This window comes from Rhinolophus sinicus, linkage group LG02, assembly GCF_036562045.2.
Source record: "Rhinolophus sinicus isolate RSC01 linkage group LG02, ASM3656204v1, whole genome shotgun sequence".
Taxonomy (NCBI): Eukaryota; Metazoa; Chordata; class Mammalia; order Chiroptera; family Rhinolophidae; genus Rhinolophus; species Rhinolophus sinicus.
In genome coordinates, this window is record NC_133752.1 from 69698918 (window position 1) to 69725781 (window position 26864).

Sequence of the window (26864 nt, forward strand, 5' to 3'; positions counted from 1 at the left end):
TAAAAGAACCAAATTAATAAGTTGTAAAGTCTCTTATTTTTGTTAATTAATAGTGAAAATAGTACTTTTCTGATAGAAAGGTAATTAAAATGCTTTTAATATTGTGGTAAGAAGCGTTAACATTTCTGATAAATTCTACTGTAATTGTTAACAAAAGTTAATGGCCATGATTGGACTGTTTCATAAAATCATACTGGAAGCACAGGGTAATAAAAGCACCTGCATCATAGGGGTGTCGTGAAGATTGAATTAGTTCACACATGTAAAGCACTTAGAACACGGCTTCACATGTAGTAAAGTGCTTGGAACTATTAATTAGTAATTGAGAATGATGCTAAGATTGACTTCTTTCCCATCATCCTGACTTATGATGGTCAGTTGGTCAATTCATCCATCCAGAGGGAGGCTGGCTCTTGGCCCAGGACAGTCTTCCCACAGGCCCTTACAAAAGCTCCCTGAAAGGATCTTCCTCCACAAGAACTTACCTCAGTTTCCTCCTGAAGAGTCCTCTCTCAGACCCTTGAGGGTAGGGGGCTAGGAAGAGCTTCAGAATGTTGTAGTCAAGTAGTAAGGGTTTAAAATGGGCTGTGTTTTTCAGCCCTATGTGACTGCCTCAGGGCAAATTGCTTTTACCCCTTATGTTCTTCCCTCAGAGATGCCTCCTCTCATCCCTTTTCTTATTCTGAGCAGCAACACTAGACTTCTGTCATTTCCATACACATGCCATATTCTCTCCTACCTTTGGCTTTTTGAACACGCTGTTGCCTTGGGATGAAACACGTTCTTTCTCTCCCTTCTCCCCTTGCTTTATTTGGCCAGATCCTGCTTGTGCTCGTATTAAATGCCCCTCCTTTGGGGGGCCTCGTCTAACCAATTTCCACCAGACTGGTTTGTATCTCTGCCAGGCTTTCTCTTCATGCCATCATTCGTAATTCTTAAAGCCTTTCATCCCATTTGGAGTTGCTGTACAGAGTGAGCTCCCAGAGGGGTTGGTGGGATCTGACATGTTTATTGCTGCGTTCCCAATTCCTGGCACAGAGGAGGGCACAGTTAATGTTGTATATACATGGATGGGGAAAAAATACTGGAGGTATTGTTACTTAGAATTTGGTTAACATTATTTCCACAGCTGTCTTTGTTTTACAGAATTTTTATTTCTTTTCTGTGAAGCTGCTGAAACTTAGAAGCTGATTTTGTCACAGTGTAAGATGCCTTTGGAAAAATCTGCATTCCTCTTAGATGAATCTTTAGAACTTGGTGAGTTTCACTAGATACCTTCAATCTTCATTTTGAGCTCAGAGGTATGCCATCTTTTTTTCTTCCCTTTTTTAAAAAAAATAATAATTATTGAGTATAGTGGATTTGAGCATAGGACAAAGTATTATAAAATATTTAGGGCATGATCTGTTTCCTTGATAGTTTTTAATTACCTTTAGAACTTCATTCTTATGAGGAGTGAAAAGTTATTCATTGGTAAGATTAATGATATCCACATGTAAAGTATTTTCAGCAATCCTGAAAATTTTTAAAGTTAATGCTCAAAAGTAAGAAATGACTTTTTGTCTTTTTTCTGAGATAAAGAAAGGTAATTTGCAAGTGACTGAAAAGTAGAATAAAAATTATTTCCTATCAGATTTTAGGTTTAGCGATAAAGAATCAGTTGATTAAGGTAAAGAAAGGCCAGTCACCTTCTGTAGCTCCAGCTTACAAGTGAGTCCATCAAGGGTCTGCATACTACCAAATCCATCCTGCTGCTTGTTTTTTTATGACTTGTGAACTAAGAATAGTGTTTACGTTTTCAAATTATTGGGGGAGAAAGTCTTAGAATAATACTGTTTTGTGACATGTGAAAATTATATGAAATTCAGATTTCACCATCTATGAATAAAGCTTTATTGGAACACAGCCATCTTATTTTTTATGTATTGTATATGATTGTTTTCAAGCTATAGTGACAGAGGTAAGTAGTTGCATCAGAGGCCTTAGGGCCCAGAAAGCCAAAAATATTTACTATGTTACCCTTCTAGAATAAATTAGCTGACTTCTTCTCTCCATGGTTGAAGTTTTTATAGATTGGATGCTATAAGGTTTAAGAGATGAGTGGGAGGAAATTAGAGGGAGTTTACTTATTTATGCTTTTTTCTATCCTGGAACCCATATTCTCATTAGACTGACCTGTTTTGCTATTTTAAAATAGAAAATAAATCAAGAGAAATCAACTCTCCTATTACTTTTCTTCCAAAATGAATGTATATTGAAAGAAAATTAGTACAGTATTCTCAGTTTTAATCAGGTTTTAATGTTACCATAATTTCTTAAACACTTAAAAGATTATACCTTTTGTACAGTTTCTTTTTTTCCCTAATGTATGGAGATTACTTGTTAGTTTTTAAGTGAAAGTACTAATACATAATTTGAAAACTAGTTGGTGACTGCCTCAGTGGAACAAAGTTAGCATGCTGGGGATGAAGGTGTGCGGTCCCTTTTGGAGTCAGTGGACTTGCTTGGATGATGATCTTAAGGACCTTAAGGATCTTAACCAGTCTGACACAGGCTGGTTAAGTCCTATATTACATAAAAGGCCATGATTTTAGTATCTACCTTTCTTGTCCTTCTACAACACTTAATAGTTTTGTGACTTTGGACACATTTACCACTCTAAATCCTAGTTGCTTCATAATCAAAATAGGGAAAAATAATACCTTTCTTGTCTGAAAGAAGGAGCCTTAGGCTTACTAAATTATAAGTTGCTAAGGGTAGGTACCGTGCCTGTTTTTTTTAACCACTGGATCCCCCTGTAGCTATTGTAGGCATGGTACATAGTTGGCACACAGTGGCTCTCATAATTGTTATGTCTATGCACGATCACAATAATTCCAGTTTCTTTAAAGGTTTTTCTTACTGGGATTGGGTGTTTTTGTTAACTGTAGAAGAGAATTTTGTTGAAAACAGCAATTTTCTCTGGATCCATTCTTTACAGATAGTCATCAAATCATTGGCCAGATTTGTTACATTGATTATTCCAGGGGTGCCAAAAAAATGTATACACATGACTTGTATTCATCTTTTGTTATTGATACGTATTGAGTATTACAATTTTAATTCAGTTTTTTCCTTTTTTTAAATGTGTATACATTTTTTTGGCATCCTCTGAATATTTCTTTTTAAATCTTAAGAGGCCAAATAAACTACCCATCCAAGAATTACCAATCTCAAAGAAACCTAGAAGCCTCCTCATTGTAAAGCTTTAAAATGTATATATACTAAAAGCTACTCTTGGATAGGAAGACATTCTCATCTAAGTCTTCTGAAACTTTTCCCACTCTTCCACTGAATGTCTTTTTAAAATGAAACTTCCCTATATAATTTGTTCATGAAGCCAACTTTTAAAATCTTATGTAAAGATAAGATAGTTTAAAAGATACTTAGCTGAGGAAAACTATTCTAGATTAAAGGAGTTGAGAGGGAAATGATAGCTAAATGCAATACGTGACTTTGGACTGGATCATGTACTGGAGGAAGAAGAAAGCCCTAAAAGACTTCCTAAAAAAGTTGGAAAATACACATTAAATTAACATATTGTATAATTTTTAAGTATCCTGAAGTTAGTAACTAATATTGTTATTTTAAGAGAACATTTTTGTTCTTAGGCGGTACACATTGAAGTACTTAGAGGTAAAAGAGCATGATATATATGTACTTATGTGGTTCAGAAAATATGTTTATGATAAAGGAAATGATGCAAATATTAATTGGTGAATCTGAATAAAATGTATATAAGAGTTCTTCGAAGTATTCTTATACTTTTCTGAAAGTTTGAAATTATTTCAAAGGAAAAAGTTTAAAGAAGTTCTTTAGCAGTTATCCCAAAACCTAGAAATTGTGTCCAAGCAGTGTTGCTTTTAAATTATTACTTATTTCCATTAAAAATACGCTTTTATTCCTTGTATTTATGTTTTCCACGTTCTTTATCACATGCTCTGTTTACATGGTGGTGCTGTGATTGAACAGAGTTTTTTGTTGGGTGGTTTACGATTAACCATGTGGTCATCAATGCAGATGCTCTATTCTGTGATGCTTTACTGTGTTTCATAAGTTTATGATTTAGTGTTTTATAAAATGGATTTAGTTGTAGTAATGTGGAGATGAAATGAAATAGAACTTTGCAAATGTAAAAACTGCTCTGCCAAGATAAGATCTTTATAGTAACGGTATTCTTCTTCATTATCGCATCAATTATTTTAATCATAAGATCATAGTTAAATAACAAATAATATGATTTGGAACGTTAACAAATTTTAGGTATAGTCTATTAAATTTTTATCCTGTAATTTTTTTTAAATATTCACTTCAGCTCATCTCACATCAGCTCATTTTTAATAAATTAAAAATTTATTAGCTCCGTAAATATGTTTGTAAAAGTAGATCTGGTTTTATTAAATTTAATTTATCATATTTTGAAGGAAACTCAAGAATAAGAGTCTATTATAGTGTTTTTCAAAATAGCAATAATTGCAGACATTTTTTGAGCATTTACTTTGTGCTAGGCATTTTGTTCTAAGCACTTTATGTTTAATAATTTATTTCATTTTCATAACCACATAGCTTGATTTGCTGTTTTCAATTCTGGCTAAAATGGAACTTAGATGCTAAACCTCAGGAGCCTTGAGTTGTCTTACCTCGTTTTGCCAAATACAAACTATAGGAACTGGTGATCTGGAACTTAATATAGAACAATTGATCAACTATATTTATGTTAAGAAAAAAATCCATCTTAGTATTTTCTAGTTTGTGAACATGGGATAGGTCTAACTTGAAGCTAGACTATCTATTGCCCTCATAATGTGGGAAGGATCCACATATCAAAACAATCTTGAGCAATTGTACTGAGTAATTGAAAAAGTTATTTCCCAACTCAGAGGCAGACTGTTGTAGAAACCTAGTTCTACTAGACTTCAATTTCACCAAGTAAAATAAAAATAAAAATAAAAATGAAAAAATCAGAGGACTGATACAGTATTGCTAACTTTTTAAAACTTTTTATATTGAATTAAAACATGCATGTTATGAAGTACATAAATCCTGAGTCCCATTTTGATGAAATTTTATAAAGTCTCCACTCACTAAACCAATACCAAGATCAAGATAGAGAACATTTCTGTCAGTCCAGGAACCTCCTTCATGCTCCCTGATAGTCATCACGCACTCCCACAGGTAACTGTTATCTCAGTTTTCATTCACTATTCATTAATATTGTCTGTTTTTGAACTTCTTATGTCTGTCTTTTTTGATCAACATCTAGTTTATGAGACCCAGGTTGATTCATATAGCGATAGTTTATACTTTTTCATTGCTTTTTAATACTTCATTTGTGTGTATATACCACAATTTATCCATTTTACTGTTGATGAACATTTGGATCATTATCAGTTTTGGGCTATTATGAAGAGTGTTGCTGTGAGCATTCTTGAGCATGTCTTTTGGTGTACATATGTACGCATTTCTGTTGGATAAATATCCAAGAGTGAAATTACTGGCCTAGGGTATTTGGCTGCTTAGCTTTAGTAGATGCTCCCAGTTTCCCAAAGTGGTTGAGTCAATTTACATTGCCACCAACAGTGTATGAGTTCTTGTTGATCTACATCCTCATCAGCATTTGAAATTATTAGTGTTTTTAATATTAGCTCTTCTGCTGTATATGTAGTGAAAATATATTGTAGTTTTAATTCATAATTCCCTGATAACTTAAAAGGTTTAGCACATGTTTATATGCTTATTGACCATTTGGATATCCTCTTGAGAAATGTCTGTTCATATCATTTGCCCATTTTTCTATTGGGTTGTCTGTCTTACGGATTTTAGGATTTCTTTATTTCTAGCATAAGTTTTTTGTTGGATTAAGTATTAAAGCTGTCTCTCCTATTTCTTCATTCTTTTAATAGTTTGTCTTCATTAAGATAATTTCTTAATGAAAAAAGTCTATTTTATCAAAAAAGTCCATTTTAACCACTTTTGTGGTTAGTGTTTTTTGTATTTTAAGAAATCTTTGCCTGTCTCAAAGCCAAGAAAATACTCTCCTGTATTTTTCTCTATTAACTTAATTGTGTTAACTTTTACATTTAGGTTTAGGAATGGTATGTGGTAGGATTCATGCTTCATTTTATTTTCTGTATGGAAATCCATTTGGTCAAGCATTGTTTATTGAAAAGACTATCCTTTTCCTACTGTAATGCAGTAGTGCCTTTGTTGTAATTCAGGTAACTGTAATTCAGATTTATTTGTGGATCAATTTTTGGACTGTTTTGTTCCATTGTTATATTTGTTGTTCTGTTTGAGTGCCATACTCTTTTCATTATTGTAGCTTTAAATCCTCCAATTTTATTCTTTAAAATTGCCGTGTTTCTTCTCAGTCCTTTGAATTTCAGTAAAAGTTTTATACATAGCCTATCAGTTTCATAATCAAACTCTCTGCTTAATATTAAGCAAGTTTAATATTATTTATTATTTAATATTGCTAGCTTGATAATGAATCTGTAGGTCAATTTGGATATATTGGATATCTTTCAATATTGAGACTTTTAATACATTAGCCATGGTATATACATACCTTCGTACTCGTATATTTAGGCCTTTAAAAATTTATCTCAGAAATGTTTTGTTATTTTGAGTGTAGAGTTCTTATACATCTTTTGTTAACTTTCAAAGGTATGATAATTTTGGTGTTGTTTTTTTTTTTAAAGTTCTTGTAATTTGTAGATTCATTTACAGATGAAAGGATATGTAGATTTTGGGATTTGCTTCTATTAAGATAATGCAAAGAGGAATGGGAAGGAAAGGTGTAGGGGCAGAATAGATGAAAAAAACGATTGACCATGATTTGATAATTGTTGAAAATGGGTGATGAGTATATGGGTTAATTATACTATTCTTTTTTTCACTTTTGCGTGTTTGAAATTTTCCTTAAAACAATAGATTTTTAGAAATGTCATGACTACAGTAGATTGAAATACACATATATAAGAATCCAAAAGTTCATAATAATACTTTTAAAAAAATGCTCTCATTACACAGCACAATTCGTTGGTAAATGAAAGAATCAATAATTTATTATTCTTTTTCTGCCCAAATTATATTCCAGAATAACCAAATAGTTAGGAAGGAAAGTGTACCTTTACAGAAGTATCACAGCTGATAAGAAATGCTGGGACAATGATGGTGTTAGAAACTCACCACCGGACAGCTTCTAATGATATCATGGATCTAGATAATCATCAGTCAGTGACTACTTAAAGCCATTAAGTGAAAAGTCTGTTGACAAATGGATGTAATGCAAGGGATAAGCCAAAATGGAGTAAGACCCTCTCTCTGATGGGTTAGAACTAAAAACTGTCAATAGAATACCAAAAGCAACTATCTGAAGAATCTGAAAATTAGTAATAGAATGCAAATTGAGAAGGGAAGTCATAACTTGAAAAATAATAGTCTGTATAATGGTGAGTTTACCTTATTTTTCCCCCAGCTTTGACCCAATGGTGGGCTGAATTGTGAAATTCCACAGGGGGTGTAGCAGTTAGCAGAAACTCCAAGAGAAACCCCTATTTCTAGACAGCGGACAAGGAAAGGGGATATTTTCTTTTTCTCTCCTATACTTGCCCTGAGACCATCTCTACCTGTAAAGTTGCATTGCCATGGTAGCACAAGCACGTACAACTCTGAGAAAAAACCATTTCTCTGGTCAGAGGAGTCAGGAAAGAGGCCCTTGGAAACAGGAGCATGCTGGGGGAATCCCAGAGAGCTGATGTGAGAGGAGATTCCCTAATTGTGAGTATGAACCCACAGAGGTCGTCCCTCACAAATGAGCTACACATGCACAGGACAGACCCAGCAAAGACTTAGAAAACTGAACTACAATATAAACTACTGTTCAGATCCCAGACTTGTCCCTGAGTGCTGCATGCAGAGGAGAAACCCAAATAGCATAGTAAAGGCTTTGAAAGCTGAACTGACATTAGAACTACCACCCATAAAAGGCAAGATAGATGGAATTGCAGTCTAAGCTTAAACAAAAAAATCAAATTCTCCAGAAGATGTTAATAGAATCTAGAGTTTCATAACATAATTTTCAGGATGACTAGGCTATAATCTAAAATTACTTGACATACAAAGAAACAGGAAAATCTGACCATTTTTTAACGGAAAAAGACAACAAATAGATGCCACCCTAAGATAATACAGATGATGGAATTATCAGAAAAATACTTTAAATCAACTGTTAAATCTGTGTTCTATGAGATAAAAGTGAATACTCTTGAAAGGATGGAAAGATATTCTTTTATAGGAAACCCTGTAAAAGAATTAATTGGGAATTTCAGAACTGAAAAATACAGTAGTATATGAAATACAAATTTACTGAATGGGCTCAATAGCAGGCTTGAAGATAATCAGTAGAAATCTCAAATTGTGTGTCTTCTATTATATATCAAAGGTATAGCTTGGTTTTGTAATACTTAAATCCAGGTTTTACTCTGTGAAACCTGACCATAGGCCTTCTGGGTGTGAATTTTTGTGCCATTTAAACATCCTTTTTATCCGTAATTATTACTAATACTTGCATACTGCAAAGAAGATGTGTCTGTGCAATTTGAGCCCATCTCCCTTGATACTCCACAGATTTACGAGTATATAGGATCTTGGCCTGCCATTTTCCCAGACCTTCATTTCAGGTGAGGATAAAGCAGTCAGTCAGTGGGTTAAAAAAAGAATCATCAACTAAGGGTTAAATACATCTACATACATTTATTTATTTGAAAATTTTGAAAGGAAATAGGGATAGAAAAAGAGAAGTGGATAGCATATATATAAATTGTATATTGAACAATTTTATAATTTAAAGGAAGTAAATTTTATAAATATAAATGTAGATAAAATTATTTTGGAGAAGTTTCAAAAACGCTTGTGTTTTTATCTTTGTTTCGAATCAGGCAGATCACATGCTGTCCTAGCTCATGTGAGGTATAGAGGGATAAGGTACTTGAAATTGAGAATATGGAGAGGTGTGTGATTATTGGAATGGTGAATTCTAGAGTAACTCCAAGGGAATAAGTGGGAGATAAGATGGAATATAGGATTGTTGGAGGAGAGGAGATCAAGGAACTGACAGGCCGAGAAGTTGGAAGGATCATTTATGTAGATACTAAAATCTAAAAACAGTGACAAAAGAGGTGTTGGAGAGAGTGACAGCCCTCAGGGAATGAGGGGGCTTGTTCTGGGGGTTTATGAATGGTTACAACAAGGAGAGGATAATAGGTGATATAGTCTGGAGGCAAGCGAGTCAAAGCTGGGGATTTAAGGGAGGGGAGAGGGAATAATCAGGGCCTAGTCATATGAGATGTGGGATAGGAAACGTCCATTATTTGAAAGGACTGGAGCTAGAGCAGAAGTCCTAGAGGAGAGGGAAATTTCCATTTGTGCAAAAAAGGTGAAGAGTGTGTACAGCAACACTATTGAGGAAATAGAATGTTCTGCTAATGATGTAGCGTGAGTTCAGTGGATGCAGTTAAAGGACTTTGGAAATCGGGAAAGGAAAAGAAAACAAGTCAATGTAGGGTTATACAGAGTATATAGGTTCAAGAATCCAGGTGATGGGGGACGAACTTTGGAGTCTTCGGCCTCTCCTGGTGACTGACATAAAAGGAAAGTAGGGCATAATGGGATTAGTTTTGATGGTTTTCTAGATAGATTATTGTAAATATTGAGGGAGAGAGTTTGGGAAAGGCAGGTTTATTGAATAGCCAGAGTTGGACCTGTATTAAATTTGCATTGCTGCCATACAAATTACCACAGACTTAGTGGCTTAAAACAGTACAAATTTATTACCTTATAGTCCTGCAGCTCAGAAGTTCTGCATGGATCTTCACTGGGTTAAAATCAAGGTGTGAGCAGGGCTGCATTCATTTTGGAGGTTTTGGGGGAGAATCTGTTTCCTTGTGTTTTTAAGCGTTTAGAGGCTGCCCACATTCCTTGGCTGTGGCCACCTTCCATCTTCAAAACCAGCAACATTGCATCTTTCTAACCGTACTTTTTTCTTCTCTGTCTTCCTGACTACAGTCAGGAAAGGTCCTCTGCTTTTGAAGACTCATGTGATTACATTGGCCCACCCAGTCAACCTAGGGTAATCTCCCCATCTCAAGATCTTCACCATAATCACACCTGCAAAGTCCCTTTTTGCCATGTATGGTATAATATATTCACAGGTTTCAGGGATTAGGGCATAGTCCTTTTAGTGGATCCATTATTCTGCCTATCATAGGGCCCCCTCTTTTTCTGCTGATACTAATGTAGAGGCATGGTGCAGGGTGGTGTAAGTGTAGGGTTATGGTACCTAGTTCACTGTGTAGTTCACTCTGAATTTGGCTCTCCCTGAACCTCTAGGTCTTCTGTAGGGCTCATTTGAGGCTGGTGACAGGCTCAGGTCTCAGTCTCATCTCTGGAAAAGGAGTAGGAGGCTCGTGTGGACCAGACCTGTTCATTACATGAATAAGGAGCTGAGGCATTATTTGAAGAAATACATTAGTTGAGTCATTTGAATAGTCTTGTGTGCCAATAAGAGCTGTATTAATTTTTCAATTTTTGTTTATTTAATGAGGCTTCAAAAATACCTCATGTCTAGACGTATGACAGTCTACAGTTTTGGTATCATTTGATGTTTGTCATGAGCCAGAGTGTTCTCTAAGAGGTCTGTTTCATGAGGCTTTGGTTTGGGTGTATTTTTTGTTCTTACTGTCAATTTTTAATTTAAATTGGTCTTAAAAACTACAGTAGAGTCAAGAATGTGTTTCATCTTCCTAATAGTTTACATATATTTGTAGAGGTAGTCTCATGTTCCCATTCAGTATTGAATAAATTGAGAACTACTGTTTAATTTTATCTTTATTCAAGCATTAAACAATTAATTTTAAAAGTTTTTGGGTCTTCACAAGTTAAAATTGTTCTCAGAAATAATTTTTTTTAGCTATAATACAATTACTTAGTAATCTGCAGAACAAGTTAGAATTTTTAATAAATTGTGATAAACATAGTTAAGGATTATTGCTTAGTTTTATAATTTACCAGTCAAGTAAATTTCAGCACTGCGTTTAATTAATGCTAATAGATCCATCAGTCTCAGAAATATTTGTGATATCAGATTTAACTAACCTAAATTCCAAAGTAGGTCAGTGGGTCAATAGGTTATTAGGTTAGAGAAAGATTTATTGTGGTTTCCATTTTTTTTTAAAACCCAGGTTCCTGAGTTAACCATTTATAATAATAATTTAAAAATTGTTAATAGACGAAATTAAAAGTATTTTTTAAGTTATATGTGAACACTACATAAAAAAATCTTTGTTACTCATGTTAAGAAAAGTCTTTGTTATTCATGTTACTTTGTTACTTTTGTTCTTTGGAATGGATGAGCATGTATTTTATGTTCCTTATGTATAGCCAGGGCTCTAGTATTAAGCAATTAAAAGAAAAGGAAAAGGAAAAGAAAAAGGCAGCTGTTAAAAGGAAAAGAAAAAAGGCAGTTTTTCTGGTTATAAAAATAATGCATATTCTGGGAGAAATTTTAGAAAGTACTACAGAAAAGATTTTTTAAAAAATCCATGAGCTAATTACTCAAGAATACCACAGTTGGTATTTCTGGCATATTTGGATTTATGTTTGATATACTAGCATTTTGATGCTACTGTTATTGCTGTTGGATGTTAAATTCTTTCTAGCTTTTAGGACATAGGTTAAAGGACAAATATTTTAAAGCTGTTGATATGTCTCCCCAAACTTTTGTCAGTGAAAGAACATTGCTAATTAAAATTGACAGGCTTCTGAAGTTCTTTCCATACCCCAAATTTTAATTTAGTAAAATTCACCCTAATTTTCTTTCTTGAAGGTGAAAATAAAAACTAAAGTAGATACAGACACAACACGCATACATACACACACCCAAAATGGGGAGATGGGAGGAGAAAAAAATGTGAAGCAGCCATAATCTGAGTAGTTGGTTCCTTAATAAATATTATTTAAATAGGGTCATCAGTCACTATGGGGTCATGACTTTTTCTGTATTAGTCGATAACAGAGACTTCAATGAAAGTAATTCATATACAGTCATTAGAATTGTTAAAGCCATCATTTGATTAAAGTTTTACTTTTATCAGTTAAATTTTCCAAGTGCTTCATTATAAGGAATACATGTTTAGAACAATTGAGGACTAATTCATAGTGAATAGAGTACAAATAGTAAATACTATGGCAGCCCCTGTGCAGTTGTTATTGTTGGACCACGTCATTAGTCTGTGTCAAGGTCTGTTACAGGAAAAGGCCTAAGAAATTCTTTGTTGTTAACTAATTATTTCAAATTATTAAGTGTCTATAAGTCAACAACTCTTCTTAAATCCGTAAGAGAGGGGAGGACATAGGGCAAACCACTGCCCCCCAAGATTGGAGAGTCAGACAGGCGAATACAAGGAATCAAGGCTTTCCAGCACACAAATCACAAGCTGAAACCACCTCAGGAACAGTGCTGGGTAGGAAACCTGAACGGTAATTGACTAGTTGCTGGAGGCTCACTGTGGACAACTATGATAGTTAAAAACTCCAGGGAGACCTGATCATAAACTCCAGGAGGACCTGGGGCCCTCACAACATTGTGAGATTTAACATTTACTTTGAGGAACTTGACCAGGTTCCAACAGTAAATGTTAGAGAAAAGCCCCCCTTGCTTTCAGCATGGGGAGGGAAAAAGGAACACTTTTGAAATATACCAGAGGACTCGTGTTAACAAGGCGTGCATTCAGGGGAAGATAGTTAACTGGAGCCTAACCTGTTGGGGTATTATCAAAACCTAAATGACCTGGAAGAAGGGAAATTCCCAACGCCAGCCCCGTTTAGCCTTCCACATGGGAGAAGGGAAATATCCAACTCTAGCCCACTTGAACTATTCTATCCTACCAACGAGGGAGGCAAAACAAAACAAAACAAAAACAAACAACTGAGAAACACCTGTGAAGCTCATAGTCCAGAGGCATAGGCTCACTGAAAGACTGAAACCTACTAGTGGAACTATAGAATGCTTCCTTCACCCCACATGTCACTGCCACATTACTAAAGGCCTATTTACAACCGTTCCTTTTACTCAGTATATCATGTCTAGCAATCAAGAAAAAATTACAAGACACACCAAAAGGAAAAAAGCACAATCTGAAGAGACACAGCAAGCATAGGAACCAAGCATGGCAAGAATGTTTGAATTATCAGACAAGTATGATTATTCATAATATGCTAAGGCTTCTAATGGATAAAGTAGGCAGCATGCAAGGACAGATGGGCAATGTAAAGCAGAGAGATGGAAATCCTAAGAAAGAACCAAAAAGAAATATTAGAGATAAGCACTGTAACAGAAATAAAGAATGACTTTGATGGGCTTACTAGTAGACTAGACGTGGCTGAGGAAAGAATCTCTGAGCTAGAGGAATCTCAGTAGAATCCTGGAAAACTAAAAAGATTGCAAAACAAAGACTGAAAAAAAAACCCACCCCAGAATATCCAAGGATGATGAGACAACTATAAAAGATATAACATGAATGCAATGAGAATACCAGAAGAAGAGAGAGAGAAAGGAACAGAAGAAATGTTTGAAACAATAATGGTTGAGAATTTCCCCCACATTAATGTCAGACACTAAACCACAAATCCAGGAAGTTCCCAATCCACCAAGCAGTATAAATGCCCTCTCCCCTCCAAATGACACCTTGGCATGTCATTTTCAAATTACAGAATATCAAAGCTAAAGAAAAAATTCTAAAAGGAACTAGAGGAAAAATTACACCTTACTACAGAGGAAGCTCCATATCTATTGAACAACAACTACCTGTATCCCCCTCTCCCAAGCCCCTCGCAACCACCATTCTACTTTCTACTTCCATGAATTTGACTACTTTAGATATCTCATTTAAATGGAATCATGCCTTATTAGTCCTTCTGTAACTGGTTTATTTCACTTTGCATAGTGTCCTCAGGGTTCATCTATGTTGTCACATATGACAGGACTTCTTCCTTTTTTAAGGCTGAATAGTATTCTATGGTGTGTATATACCACATTTTCTTTAACCATTCAATCTTTCAATGGACATTTAGGTTGTTTCCTGTTCTTGGCTATTCTGAATATGCTACAGTGAATATGGAAGTACAGTTATCTCTTCAAGATCCTATTCTCAGTTCTTTTGGGTAAATATCCTGAAGTGGGATTGCTGGATCATATGGTATTGCTATTTTTAATTTTTTGAGACGTTTATGTTGTTTTCCATAGTGGCTACACCATTTTACAGTCCCACCAACAGTGGACAGGTTCCAATTTTTCCACATCCTTGCCAGTACCTGTTAATCTCTGATTTTTTGTTTTGTTTTTATAATGGCAATCATAATAGATGTGTGATGATATCTGATGGTTTTGATTTGCGTTTCCCTCATTATTAGTGATGTTGAGCATCTTTTCATATACATGTAAGCCATTGTATGTCTTCTTAGGAGAAATGTCTGTGTAAGTAATTTGCCCATTTTTTAATCAGGTTTTATGTTTGTTCTTTTGCTGAGTTGTAGGAGTTCCTAATATATTCTGGATATTAACCCCCTATTAGAGAAATGATTTGCTAATATTTTCTCCTGTTCAGTAGGTTGCCTTTTCATTTTATTGATGATTTCCTTTGTTGTGCAGAAAATTTTAGTTTGATGTAGTCCCACTTGTCTACTTTTGCTTTTATTTCCTGTGCTTTTGGTGTCATATCCAAGAAATTATTGCCAAATCAAATATCGTGAAACTTTTCTGTGTTTCCTTCTAAGAATTTCATAGTTTTAGATCTTACATATAAGTCTTTAATCTATTTCAATTTGATTGTTTTTGGTATGGTGTAATATAAGCGTCCAGTTTTATTGTTTTGCATGTGAATATCCTGTTTTCCCAGCACCATTTTTTGAAGAGACTATCTTTTCCCTTTATTTAGTCTTGGCACCCTTGTTGAAGATTATTTCACTGTATAAGCATGGGTTAATTTCTGGGCTCTGGTTTCTGTTGTATTGGTCTGTATGTCTGGCTTTATGCCACTACCATACTGTTTTGATTACTATGGCTTTGTAATGTTTTAAAGTCAAGAAGTGTGAGGCCTCCAGCTCTGTTCTTCTTTCTTAAGATTGTTTTGACTATTTGAGATCCTTTGTGATTCTGTATGAATTTTAGGAGTTTTTTTTCCCTATTTCTGCAAAAAATACCATTGAGATTTTTGTAGAGATTTTGTTGGATCTGTAGATCACATTGGGTATTATGGACATTTTAACGATACAAATTTTTCCAGTCCATGAACATCGATGTCTTTCTATTTATTTGTATCTAATTTAATTTCTTCAGTGTTTTGTAATTTTTAGTGTGCAGTTCTTTCACCTTTTTGGTTAAGTTAATTTCTAAGTACGTTATTCTTTTTTATGCTATTGTAAATGGCATTGCTTTCTTAATTTCCTTTTCAGATTACTCTTTGTTAGTGTATAGGAATGCAACTGATTTTAGTATGTTAATTTTGTGTCCTGCAACTTTGATGTTAGTTCTGACAGTTGTTACGTGTGTTTGTAGCCTTTAGTGTTTTCTACATATGGGGTCATGTCATCTGTGAACAGATCATTTTACTTATAACTTTCTGATAGGCCTTTTATTTCTTGCCTAATTGCTCAAGCTAGGACTTCAAAACTGTATTGAATAGAAGTGGTGAGAGTGGGCATCTATCATGTTCCTTATCGTGCTGGAGAATGTTTCATATGTACTTGAGAAGAACGTGTATTCTGCCGCTGTGCGGGTGGAATATTCTGTATATGTCTGTTAAGTCCATTTGGTCTGTAGTGTTTGTCAAGCCATCTGTTTCCATATTGATCATCTGTTTGGATATTCTGTCCATTATTGAAAGTGGGGTATTGAAATCTCCTGTTGTATTGCTATGTATTTCCCTGTTCATTTCTGTCAGTGTTTGCTTCAGATATTTGGGTGCTCTGATGTTGGATGTATATATATTTATAATTATATATTCCTGATGAATTGACCTTTTCATCATTATATAATGCCCTTTTTTTTTCTTGTGACAGTTTTTGACTTAAAGTCTATTTTGTCTTATATAATTATGGATATAAATATGGCCACTCCTCTCTTTTAGTTATCATTTGCATGGAATATATTTTTTCCAGTCTTTCGCTTTTAGCCTCTGTGTGTCCTTAAATCTAAAAGTGGAATCTCTTGTAGGTGGCATATAGCTGGGTCTTTGTTTTTTTAATCCGTGTAGCCGTTCTATATTTTTGGATTTCTAACTTTAATCCATTTGCATTTAATTACAGACAGGGAAGGCCTTAATATTGCCATTTTGTTTGTTTGCCTGTCTTGTAGCTTTTTATCACTTGATTCTTCTCTTGTTGTCTTCCTTTTTGGTTCATTGATTTTTGTTGTTGTTGTGACATGTTTGGATTCCTTTCTCATTTCCTTTTGTGTATCTTCATCCTCTATAGGAATTTTCTTTGTGCATACTGTGAGTCTTACATAAAACATCTTATATTTATAACAATATATTTTAAGTTGATAACAGCTTTACTTCAATAACTCTACTCTTCTCTCCCCCCATCACACTTTGTTATTGATGTCACAAATTACATCTTTTTATATTGTGTATCCATTAACATTTTTATAGTTATATTGGGGGTGCCAAAAAAATGTATACAAATTGACACTGTAGTCAATGTTGCTCAAGCAGTAGATTGCCATAATTAGAAGTGTCTGGACGCTGATGGTAACCACTTTGAGCACCTCTTGTCAAACGTGACTTGTATTCATCTTTTTGTTATTGGTATATATTGAGTATTACAATTTTAATAACTTCTTTCCTTTCTTAAAATGTGTAGTTATTGTTATACTTTTGTCTTCTGTACTAGAATTAAAAGTGATTGTGTTAGAGTATTTTTAAATTATTTCCTTTTATAAATAATTTGTAGAGTTTAGTATGTTACACATTTTTATGATAAAGTTCTAAATTTTGTTATGTTTCAAAATTATCTTAAAACTTTTTTCATGATAAACATACAAGTTTATCAACTAGACTAATGAAATAAATCTAACAAATAAATGTTTTTCTTGTTTAAACAGAATTTTGAGACTGATGGTCAGCCATATAGAAGAATACATTGAGCCTATAGTTTTCTGAAGAATCAGTTCAAAAGATCCAAAAAATACAAAAGGTAATGATGGGGTTCTGTATTGGAATGTACTTTGAAATGACATTTTCCCAGAAAAATGTATTTTTAAAAATCTACCAATTATTTTGATACACTAGTTTGAGGAAAGTTGTATTTAAAATTTTTTGTGTGTTGTATTAATTTATCCCAAAACATTTGTTGTACCAGCTATCTTCAGATACTATTTTGGCTACTGGGAATATAGTGATGAACAAGACAGAAACTCCCTGTTCTCATGAGGATTGCATTCTAAAGAGAGGGAGGGCAAATAATAAACAAACAAAAATATTTTGTGGTTCTATGCAGAGAATTAGATAATGTGGTAGAGACTGGTGACTGCTTTCATTAGGTAGGTAGAGAAGCTCTCATTAAAGAATAATAATTCAGTTGAGCTCTGAATGGCAAGAATGTGCCAACTGTGTGAAGATCTGAGAGATGTTGCCTTTTTTGGGCAGTTATGATAGGAGGCAGTGAAACAAAAACCACCATGGAATGCTTAAGGAATAGAAAGAGCAAACGTGACTGGAGTGTAAGTGGGGAAAGACTATATGGAGTTCAGGTTGGAGAAGAAAAATGGAGAGGAACAGGTTTACTGAAGAAAGTCAAGTATTTTGCTATATATTTTAGACGCCTGTAAAACCTGTTGAAATATCAAAAAGGTAGTTGGATACATGACTCTAAAGAGAATCTGGTCTAGGGGTATGGAATTGGGAGTTATTGCCATAGAGAGATACTTAGAGTCAAATTTGGAGGAAATTGTCTAGGGAGTGCACATAAATTGAGAAGGATTTAGCCCTGGACATGCCAGTATTAATCAGAGCAGAAGGAGCAGCCAGTGAGATGGATGGAAAAGCAGGAAAGTGTTCAGCCACAGAAGCCATGAAGAAGTATTGAATAGATGTAGAAATGGTTGGTTAGATCACATGCTACTAAGATGTCAACTAGAGAGTAAAGCAGCCATTAGATTGGGCAACATAAATGTCACTGATAACTCATATGAGTGAACAGTCTCAGTGAATGTGTGTGAGGATTGAAACCCTGATTAAAATTGGTGAAGAGAGAATGAGAAACTTACAGTTAAAGGTGGCAGACAATACAATTAAACTCAATCTCCTCTTAAAACTTCATTAAAACTGAAGTAAAAGGGTTTTTACAGAAGACAGGACTTCACAAGAAAAAAGAGAATGGGAGAGGAAACAATTACAACACAGTTTTAGAACCTGAAAAGCAAAAGGAAGTGTGGTAACTGTCTTGTAGTAGATCCTAGATTCCCAAGCCAGCTGTGGAAATACTGAGAAACAAAGTTAGTGGCACTTTAGAACTTGTAAAATGTTCAGGAATTGAAAGCACCCTTTTGCATATAGGAATGAGGATGGGACTAAAAGCAGGACAATTTGTTGCGAAACAGTTTAAGAGATGTTTCTATTCTATATGTCCTTCTCCTGACTTTGGAAACCCAGGCAACTACCGATTCTAGGTCACAGCAGAAGACGAGACTTATTCTCTAGCAAGAATAAAATAGAAGGGTATAAAACATAGTTGGGAATGGGGGTACCATATTAAAAATAGGGGGATTAAGAACCGAAGCTACCAGATTTTTATAATTTTCAGTCAATAGTTTAGAAGATTCGTCTCTGGGAATTATAAACAGCCTAAGAAAAGATCTGAAGATACTGATATTAAGAATTCCCCCAAAGAAATATTTTAATGTGATATTCCTGCAGTTAAGTTCACAGTCAGCAAGTCCTATCACATAGATCTTGAGTGATTTTTGTGATCTTGTGGCCAGAGATCACTAGATAGCTTAGGAAACCCTATTGTGTGAGAGTTCAAGACAATACCAAATGAGAAAAATACCAAGTTAGAGTAAATAGAGGCCAGTTTGGCAGGTGAAAAATTGAAACAAACACTAAACTATCATTTAATAGTTTCAGAGAGGTAATAGGAGATTATAAATCCATGAAACATGAAAGAGAAACAATAAATTGAATTAGAAGTGAAAACTCAGTGGAAGGGCTGAAAAATAATGTTGATATATAAGTAAAGCAAAGAGAAAACGGGAGGGGGGAAAAATGGAGCTACTGTCCAGGATCGCCAGTGTTCAAAGAATAGGAGTTTCAGAAAGAGAGAATAGAGGAAATAAAAGGGAGAAATAGAGAACAGAGACTGATACTACAAAACTCTCTAGAACTAGAGGAAACAAGTTTCCAGGTACAAAGAGGCCATAGAATGACCAGTACAGATTGGAGAATTAGTTGTAACTGTATATATTGTAGGGCATGTCACTATTAAATTTTAGAACACGGGAACTCCCAAAATAAGGGAAATAGTAGGTCACATATAAAGGGTCCGTTATCAGAATGGCTTTGGACTTCTTAATAATACATCGGAAACCAGAAGATAATGAACCTTCATAATTCTGTGGGAAAGATGATTTCAAACTCAGTATTCAGTATCCAGCTATATACAATTGTTTAAGGATAGAGTAATGACAATTCAGGACTTGTGATGCCTCAAAAAAATTTATCTGCCATGTCTCCTTTCTTGGGCAGTCATTGTAGAAGGTACTCAACAAAAGTAAAAAAGGAAACTAAAAAAGATGAAGCCATACCAGAAGTAGGGAATGCAACTTAAATAGAGACCAAGGAAATCAGCAGGATGATAGTGAATAGTGATCCCCACATTACAGCTGGTGACTAGTTACTAGAGAGCATCCATTTCCAATACTAGGAATAGGTTAGAAGGTGCCAAGAGAAATGGCTGCTAGAAGATTAAATTGGTAGAATGTGTAATGTTTGGAAAATATTAAGAATAGATTTAGGGAAGAGTTTGGTGCTGAAATGGTGATAAGTAGATAGAAAATGAGGTAAATAATAAAACAAGACAATTTTTAACTCTAGGGAAAACTACTCAGAAAGAGAAAGTAATTGTACTGTACTGTGTAGCTCAGCTGTGATTTGCATTTACAGAGTCATAATCATGTTAACTCTGAATATAACCACCAAGCTAAAATCATGATATCGGGAATTTGGGCAAGTGTGCATGTGTATGAGGTAAGGATGGGGGAGTCAGAGAGAGCTAAATTCTTCCTTTCTTGTGGAATTCAATAGAAACTGCCTAAAAAAATAGTATACTATTGAGAGCAAAAGCAAACACTTTTCATAGTTACGTTGGACAACAGAGATAAATTGGGACTGTGTAGACACCCTGCCTAAAACAAAAAGAAGCAAGAAGTAACAAAGCTTTTAAGCATAGGGGATTAACTACCAAAAGAAACAAAGAGATGAAAGTGGGAAATAGAGATCAAAGGATTTCTGGTTTTTAAATATGTCTTGTAAAACTGTTCAAATGCTTTAAACTGTGAACATGTGTATGTACGTTGGTGAAAATAAACAACCAAATTTTAAAATAAGAGAATGGAATTAAAGATGTTGAAATGGCAACAATACACAACTCTGACAACCAGTTTTCTTGTGAAAAGGAAGGCAGCACCTGAAGGGGGTTGGTGGGTCAAGGGAGTTTTTGTTTTTATTTTATTTGTTTTTAAAGATAAAATACTAAGATGTTGATCAGAATAATCCAATCATAGAGGAGAAAATAGTGATGTAGGAGTGGAAAGCCTTGAGATGTGACAGCAGCTGAGTTTCATAGGAGAAGTAGTATGTCATTAGATACTGCAGTTTATATTTAATACAGAATAATTTATTTCATACATAAGGGTTATTTTCCAAAGATGGACTGCCAAGCCCTGAAATTTTGTTACTTATGTGTAATATTGCATGCTGAATTAAAAACATATCTGCTTCTGTATTTGGTCAAGTTTGAATTAATTGTTTATAAAGTTTCTTAGTTACTGATATGTCCCCATTTGTTATATTTTTAAAGCTTGTTTTTAAACTGTTTATAAAAGACTTATGCTGCCCTTGCCCTCCATTGTTATAAAATAGTAATGTGGTGCTTACTCAGCTGGGAAATCATATCACTGAATGACTTTGAGCTCAAATTGCTTATGCAAAGGAGCATTTGATTCCTAGTTGTAACTTAGTCTATTATAATTTAATTGGTGAACTTTGGATTCTAATGGCTGCAACTGATCCTTTCAAGACAGTATTGCATACCATCTTGGCCTATTAATGTCAATATTTAAGAAACAGATTTAATAAAATTTAATCTATATTAGAGTATACACTTGAAATTCCTTGAGGTGTTTAGGGACATCACATGTCTTCCAAAACTGAATTAGAATCTATAGCATGTGCTAGTGTGACAGGTTAGTCTTTTTGTACTGAAAATGTGAGTCCTAGGGTAGTCCCCACACAAAACCTTTGATTGTTTCCTCATTACCACTTTGCTTTGTTAAAATTAATTTGACACCATTTAAAAAAGTCAAGAGGAATCTTCCAACAATTGCTCTAGAGCAGGGGTGTCCAAACTTTTTTCAATGTTTTTTACCAAGGGCCATATGCGGTAAAATACACAAACAGCCGGGCCACTCACTCGAGGTGAAGTACGTATAGCTTCACCTGGTTTAAGTAAACTAAATATATTTTTGGAATTTGCTGCGGGCCAATTAACAATGGATTGCGGGCCACAGTTTGGACACCCCTGCTCTAGAGTACTTAGGCCTATTTCACTTCTTACCTTACCTTTCCCTTAAATATAACATGTCTATCAGTTGGCTGGAATTGTAAAGATCTTGGACTAGGCTGTTAAAGGTATAGTCTTATGTTCAGTTAGCTGGACAACAAATAATGTTTGGAAGAATATTGTTAACAATAGTAAAATAGCCTAATAAAGTATCAGTCTGTATCTTCTAAACCATTTCATATTCACTCTTACACTCAGTATGGCCCTTCCTATAGTCTAAGACCTAATTCTTGGGGTCCTTTTTCTGTATTCTGGTTTGCCCTATTTTTCCTTTCGATAATTAAAAAGCACATATTCAGTGCCATTTAAGGCTTATATCTGGCCCTTGAAACTAAAACTGTTCTTTTTTTAAATTCACCGATATTGGCTCTGTTAACCTTTGCTCTGTTCTAGTGACAGAACTGACCTCTATTATTACCATGATGATAACTATGTCTTTTGGACCACAGTGCTGTACTTAGGTGATCTTTCAAGTCGGTTCTAACTCTAAAATCCTGTAATTCTGAGTTCCATCTGCTGATGTTGACCCAGACACTTAAAATCAGTATTTTATCCTGATGCTATTGTTTTTAGTTTTACCTCTGACTCCCCAGTCATTTTCTTTTAAGAACTCTTAGCCTTTCATGTTTTCCTTCTACAGCCATAAAACCACATAGGCAGTGGATCGTCATTTATCTAGAGTTATCCCCCTTCCTCTCATGCATGTACATTTGAAAACAATAGAATATTTTAGAATCTCATGTTCATAGAACACCTTTAATCTTGTCTGGTTTAATTAAAGTTACACATTAATTTAGACTATTTTCTAAATTTTAAATAAAAATGTAGTTAAAGCAGAATTTTTTGTGCCTCAAAACTGTTAGGATATTTATTAGAATTCAGGTGGTTCTTCAATATTCAACTCATGACTGTCTGGCAAAGTATCTTATATAGATGAAACTTTACTTACACTTTAGGAAAAAACTGTGTAGTATGTAGAGAGACAAATTTTAGGCTTATGATTCAGTTTTAAACCAGTAAATTTTAATTCTTTTAATTTGGGCATACAACTTTTTATAATAAGGCTTTTCTCTACTTGATTTGCCTTCACCCCTCTATCAGTCCTATTCTCGTTTTATGCTCTAGTGATTAAAAGTTTAAGTTGTAACATACCTAGATTTTTCTCAAAAAAAGAAAAAATACTAAACCTCTTACATTTCTCAAATATAGTGCTCCCTCATCTCACAAAGGCCTGTGCTTTTGCAAATTGCTATTCCCGTGGCTTATAATCATTTCAACTATTACCTCTTCTGTCCTCTAATCTGTTACTTTTCAAACTTAAATGGCCATAGAAATCACATGGGGTGGGAGACCTTGTTGTGATGTATATTCTGATTCAGAAGGACTGGGTTGGGGCCCAAGATTCTGTCTTTTAACAAGCTCACACATGGTGTCAGTGCTGGTAGTCTCTGGACTGTATTTTCAGTAATAAGAATCTAGACCACCTGGCAAACTCATTGTTACCAAAGTATTTCCTCTGACACCGTCTAATATACCATCGTTATCCCTTTTGTTATAATTATTTAGGTATGTATCTCCCTGTTCAATTTCAGATTATTGCCTGTAGGGACTGTCCTTTATCTTTATATTCCCAAGCTTATCATATTAACAGAAAATAGGCTTGCAACAAATGTTCATTGCTGATTAGATGGTGTTATTACAGCCTATTTACATTGTCTAATATACTGAATATTAAGCATAAGTTCTAAATTATTATAGTAGAAAGACAATGAACTGTGAACCTCAGTTTTTTTCCCCTGCAGTCCTTTTTTAGAAAGAAGAAAAACCTCAAATGTACCCCAAGTCAAAAATATTTGCTTGAAAATAATGTCTTGGCCTTTAGTACAAACAAAAATATTTTGAAGTCTCTATAACAAAATATAGTGTTTCTCAAGATTACTATGCTTGTAGAATAAGTTTTTTAGAAAACTAATGACCGTTTATTTTTCTTTCCACCCAAGGAGAAGTACAAATGTCTACCACAAGACGAAAACGTAATATGTTATGTTGTTTACCGTAAGCTGTAGTAAAATGAGCTCGATTGTTGACAGGTATGTTTTTAGAGACTCCTATTTTGAAATACATAAAGCTCTTTTAAAATTCACTATTAATGGTCTGTATCAAATTGATAAAAGAAGTTTTATGTTTAAACATAAAATTACTGTTACATGTAATTTCCATATTGAGCAAGCATAAAGTAAAGTATGTTAATATTGTCTAGAGCCAAAGTTAAAAGCCTATGGCTTGTATTCTAAATGGGCCTTTGAAATGTAATTTTGAGTGATTTGGTAAAAGCTGCTCTGAAAGAAATTGTGACAATTGTAAATGTTTCTTTGGTACCTTCTGGAATCTTTTATCTCCTTATCTCTTGTCCTTTCCCCCACTTATTTACTGATGCTAACCCCATCCCATTAAGCATTTTAGTATTTGTGACTGTTCAGAGGTTACTATAATTAGGATTTCATTAGTTGAAATTATAATCTTTAAATCTTACTCTTGGAAAAAGGATAATTCTCCTTGTTATTTGATTTTAAGACTTTTTATTTTTTTGCATTTTAACATCTCTGACATTGGGATTCATCATACAGTTGGTTTATCATAGTTTAATTGGTAGTATTTTTTTTTCTTTCGGAGTGGTACATAAAATACTGATAAGTGTTATAGTCAGTAGTATCTGAAATTTGATGAAATATAGGTAACTTTTTTTATGCACCTCCTCTTTGACAGCTAGCTAATGTGCAGAATACTTTTTGTGTGTTGTTTTATTTAACTTCACAGTTATTCTATGAGATTTTACGGGTATGGGAACTATAGGTCAGAGAGGTTAAAAAATGTGTTTAAGGTCACATAGTAAGTTATAAGCTGGAATTATGACCTGCCTGACACTAAAGTCCGTGTGCTTTTATTATAGTATACTGTGTGATTCTTTCATAGATGATTATTTAAGAATTTTGTAGCTAGAGTTTGACACAGAAATGACTTTTGACATCTGGGGGCAGCTCATCTCCCTTTCCTATGAGATAGACAGTGAAAATATATACTCTACCAGCACTTAAGATCTAAGGGGCAAAGAGTTTCCTTAAGCCTGCTTGCACCAGTGCCATAGATTTGGGCTATGCCATAGTTTCAAGTGGAATCTATGTGTAGTCTTCTTCTCAGAAAGGATGTTTCTTCACTGCTCCTGTGAGATTAAATATGATTTAGGATTATACTTCTGAATGATTGCCAATTCCCATTCTAAACAATATGGCACCTAGGATGGAATCTTTGTATTTAGACTTAAAGCAATGGTTCTTTTTTTTTAGTCTTTATTAAATCTATTGGAGTGACATTGGTTAGTAAAATTACATAGGTTTCAAGTGTACAATTATATAATACATAAATCTACTTATTGCATTGTGTGTTCACCACCCAAAGTGAGTTCATTATTTTTCTATGATGAAAGTTACGGACTTTCTCCTTAATAAAATACATGTACATACCAAATTTTTCATAAATTTCAGTGCATACATGGAACCTCAAAAGTCTGTACATGGACCTCTATGATGCAAAATTTGTAGTTGATGTTAGTAGTGGGTCCAGCATGCACTTTATAGGCCACAGAAAGGTGTGAATAGGACTGTATAGTGAATTCATGTAAAAGCTTGTAAATCACCTGAAACTATTAAATATAGTTCCGTAGGTTAGGGGGTTAGGCACCAGTGCTCTTGATTTCATTTGTTACACTGCTCTTTCCCTACGTCTTCCCGTAACCAACCTTTTCTTGTCACTTAGATCTCAGCTCAAATGTCCCCGTAACAAGTCTTTCCGTAACCACTCAGGGTAAAGTAACTACCCCGTAATCAAAACATCACCCCCCCATTCTTTTTTTGTTTTTTATTTTTTTTTATTAGTTTCAGGTGTACAAAACAATGCAATAGTTAAACATTTCATCCCTCACAAAGTGATAATCCTCTTCCGCAATCTATTGCTCCTCTGACATCGTATATATCTATTATAATTCCATTGACTGTTTCCTATGTTATACTCCATATCCTGTGACTACATATATATTAAATTATAGTTGACATACAATATTATTCAGCTTCAGCTCCAGGTGTACAGTGCAGTGATGAGGCATCTACATCATCCATGAAATGGTCTCCCTAATAAGACAAGTGTCCATTTGACACCCTACAAAATCTTTGCAACATTATTGATTATATTCCCCAAATTGTCTTTCATGTCCCCATGGCCATATTGTAGTTACCAATTTATGCTGTCTAATCCCTTCTCCATCATTCCCACCCCCCATTTTTTTTTTTTTTTAAGATTTTATTGGGGAAGGGGAACAGGGCTTTATTGGGGAACAGTGTGTACTTCCAGGACTTCTTTTTTTTCCAAGTCAAGTTGTTGTCCTTTCAATCTTAGTTGTGGAGGGTGCTGTTCATCTTCAAGTTGTTGTTCTTTCGGTCTTAGTTGTGGAGGGCGCAGCTCAGCTCCAGGTCCAGTTGCTGTTGCTAGTTGCAGGGGGCGCAGCCCACCATCCCTTGTGGGAGTCGAACCAGCAACCTTGTGGTTGAGAGGATGCACTCCAACCAACTGAGCCATCCGGGAGCTCAGCGGCAGCTCAGCTCAAGGTGCTGTGTTCAATCTTAGTTGCCAGGGGCAGAGCCCACCATCCCTTGCGGGAGTCGAGGAATTGAACTGGCAACCTTGTTGTTGAGAGCCCACGCTCCAACCAACAACTGAGCCATCCGGGAGGCAGCTCAGCTCAAGGTGCCGTGTTCAATCTTAGTTGCAGGGGGCAGAGCCCACCATCCCTTGCAGGACTCGAGGAATTGAACTGGCAACCTTGTGGTTGAGAGCCCACTGGCCCATGTGGGAATCAAACCAGCAGCCTTCGG

General features: G+C 34.8%; 1 protein-coding gene across 27 annotated transcripts in view; it reads left to right on the forward strand.

The window, feature by feature from the left end:
• The window catches only part of CLOCK (clock circadian regulator), a 121698-nt gene that overhangs the window by 36335 nt on the left and 58499 nt on the right, over nt 1-26864 (forward strand). For 13 of the 27 annotated variants that reach the window (XM_019740117.2, XM_019740111.2, XM_019740108.2 and 10 more), the window contains 3 exons: nt 1171-1301; nt 17204-17295; nt 23940-24029. In XM_019740117.2, coding sequence (XP_019595676.2) covers nt 23983-24029 — 47 coding nt within the window. In that variant the 5' untranslated portion in view covers nt 1171-1301; nt 17204-17295; nt 23940-23982. Of the gene's footprint in view, nt 1-1146; nt 1302-5096; nt 5215-14172; nt 14263-17203; nt 17296-23939; nt 24030-26864 lie in introns of those variants that run through there. The other 14 variants (XM_074324542.1, XM_019740113.2, XM_019740115.2 and 11 more) reach the window with 8 other exon arrangements.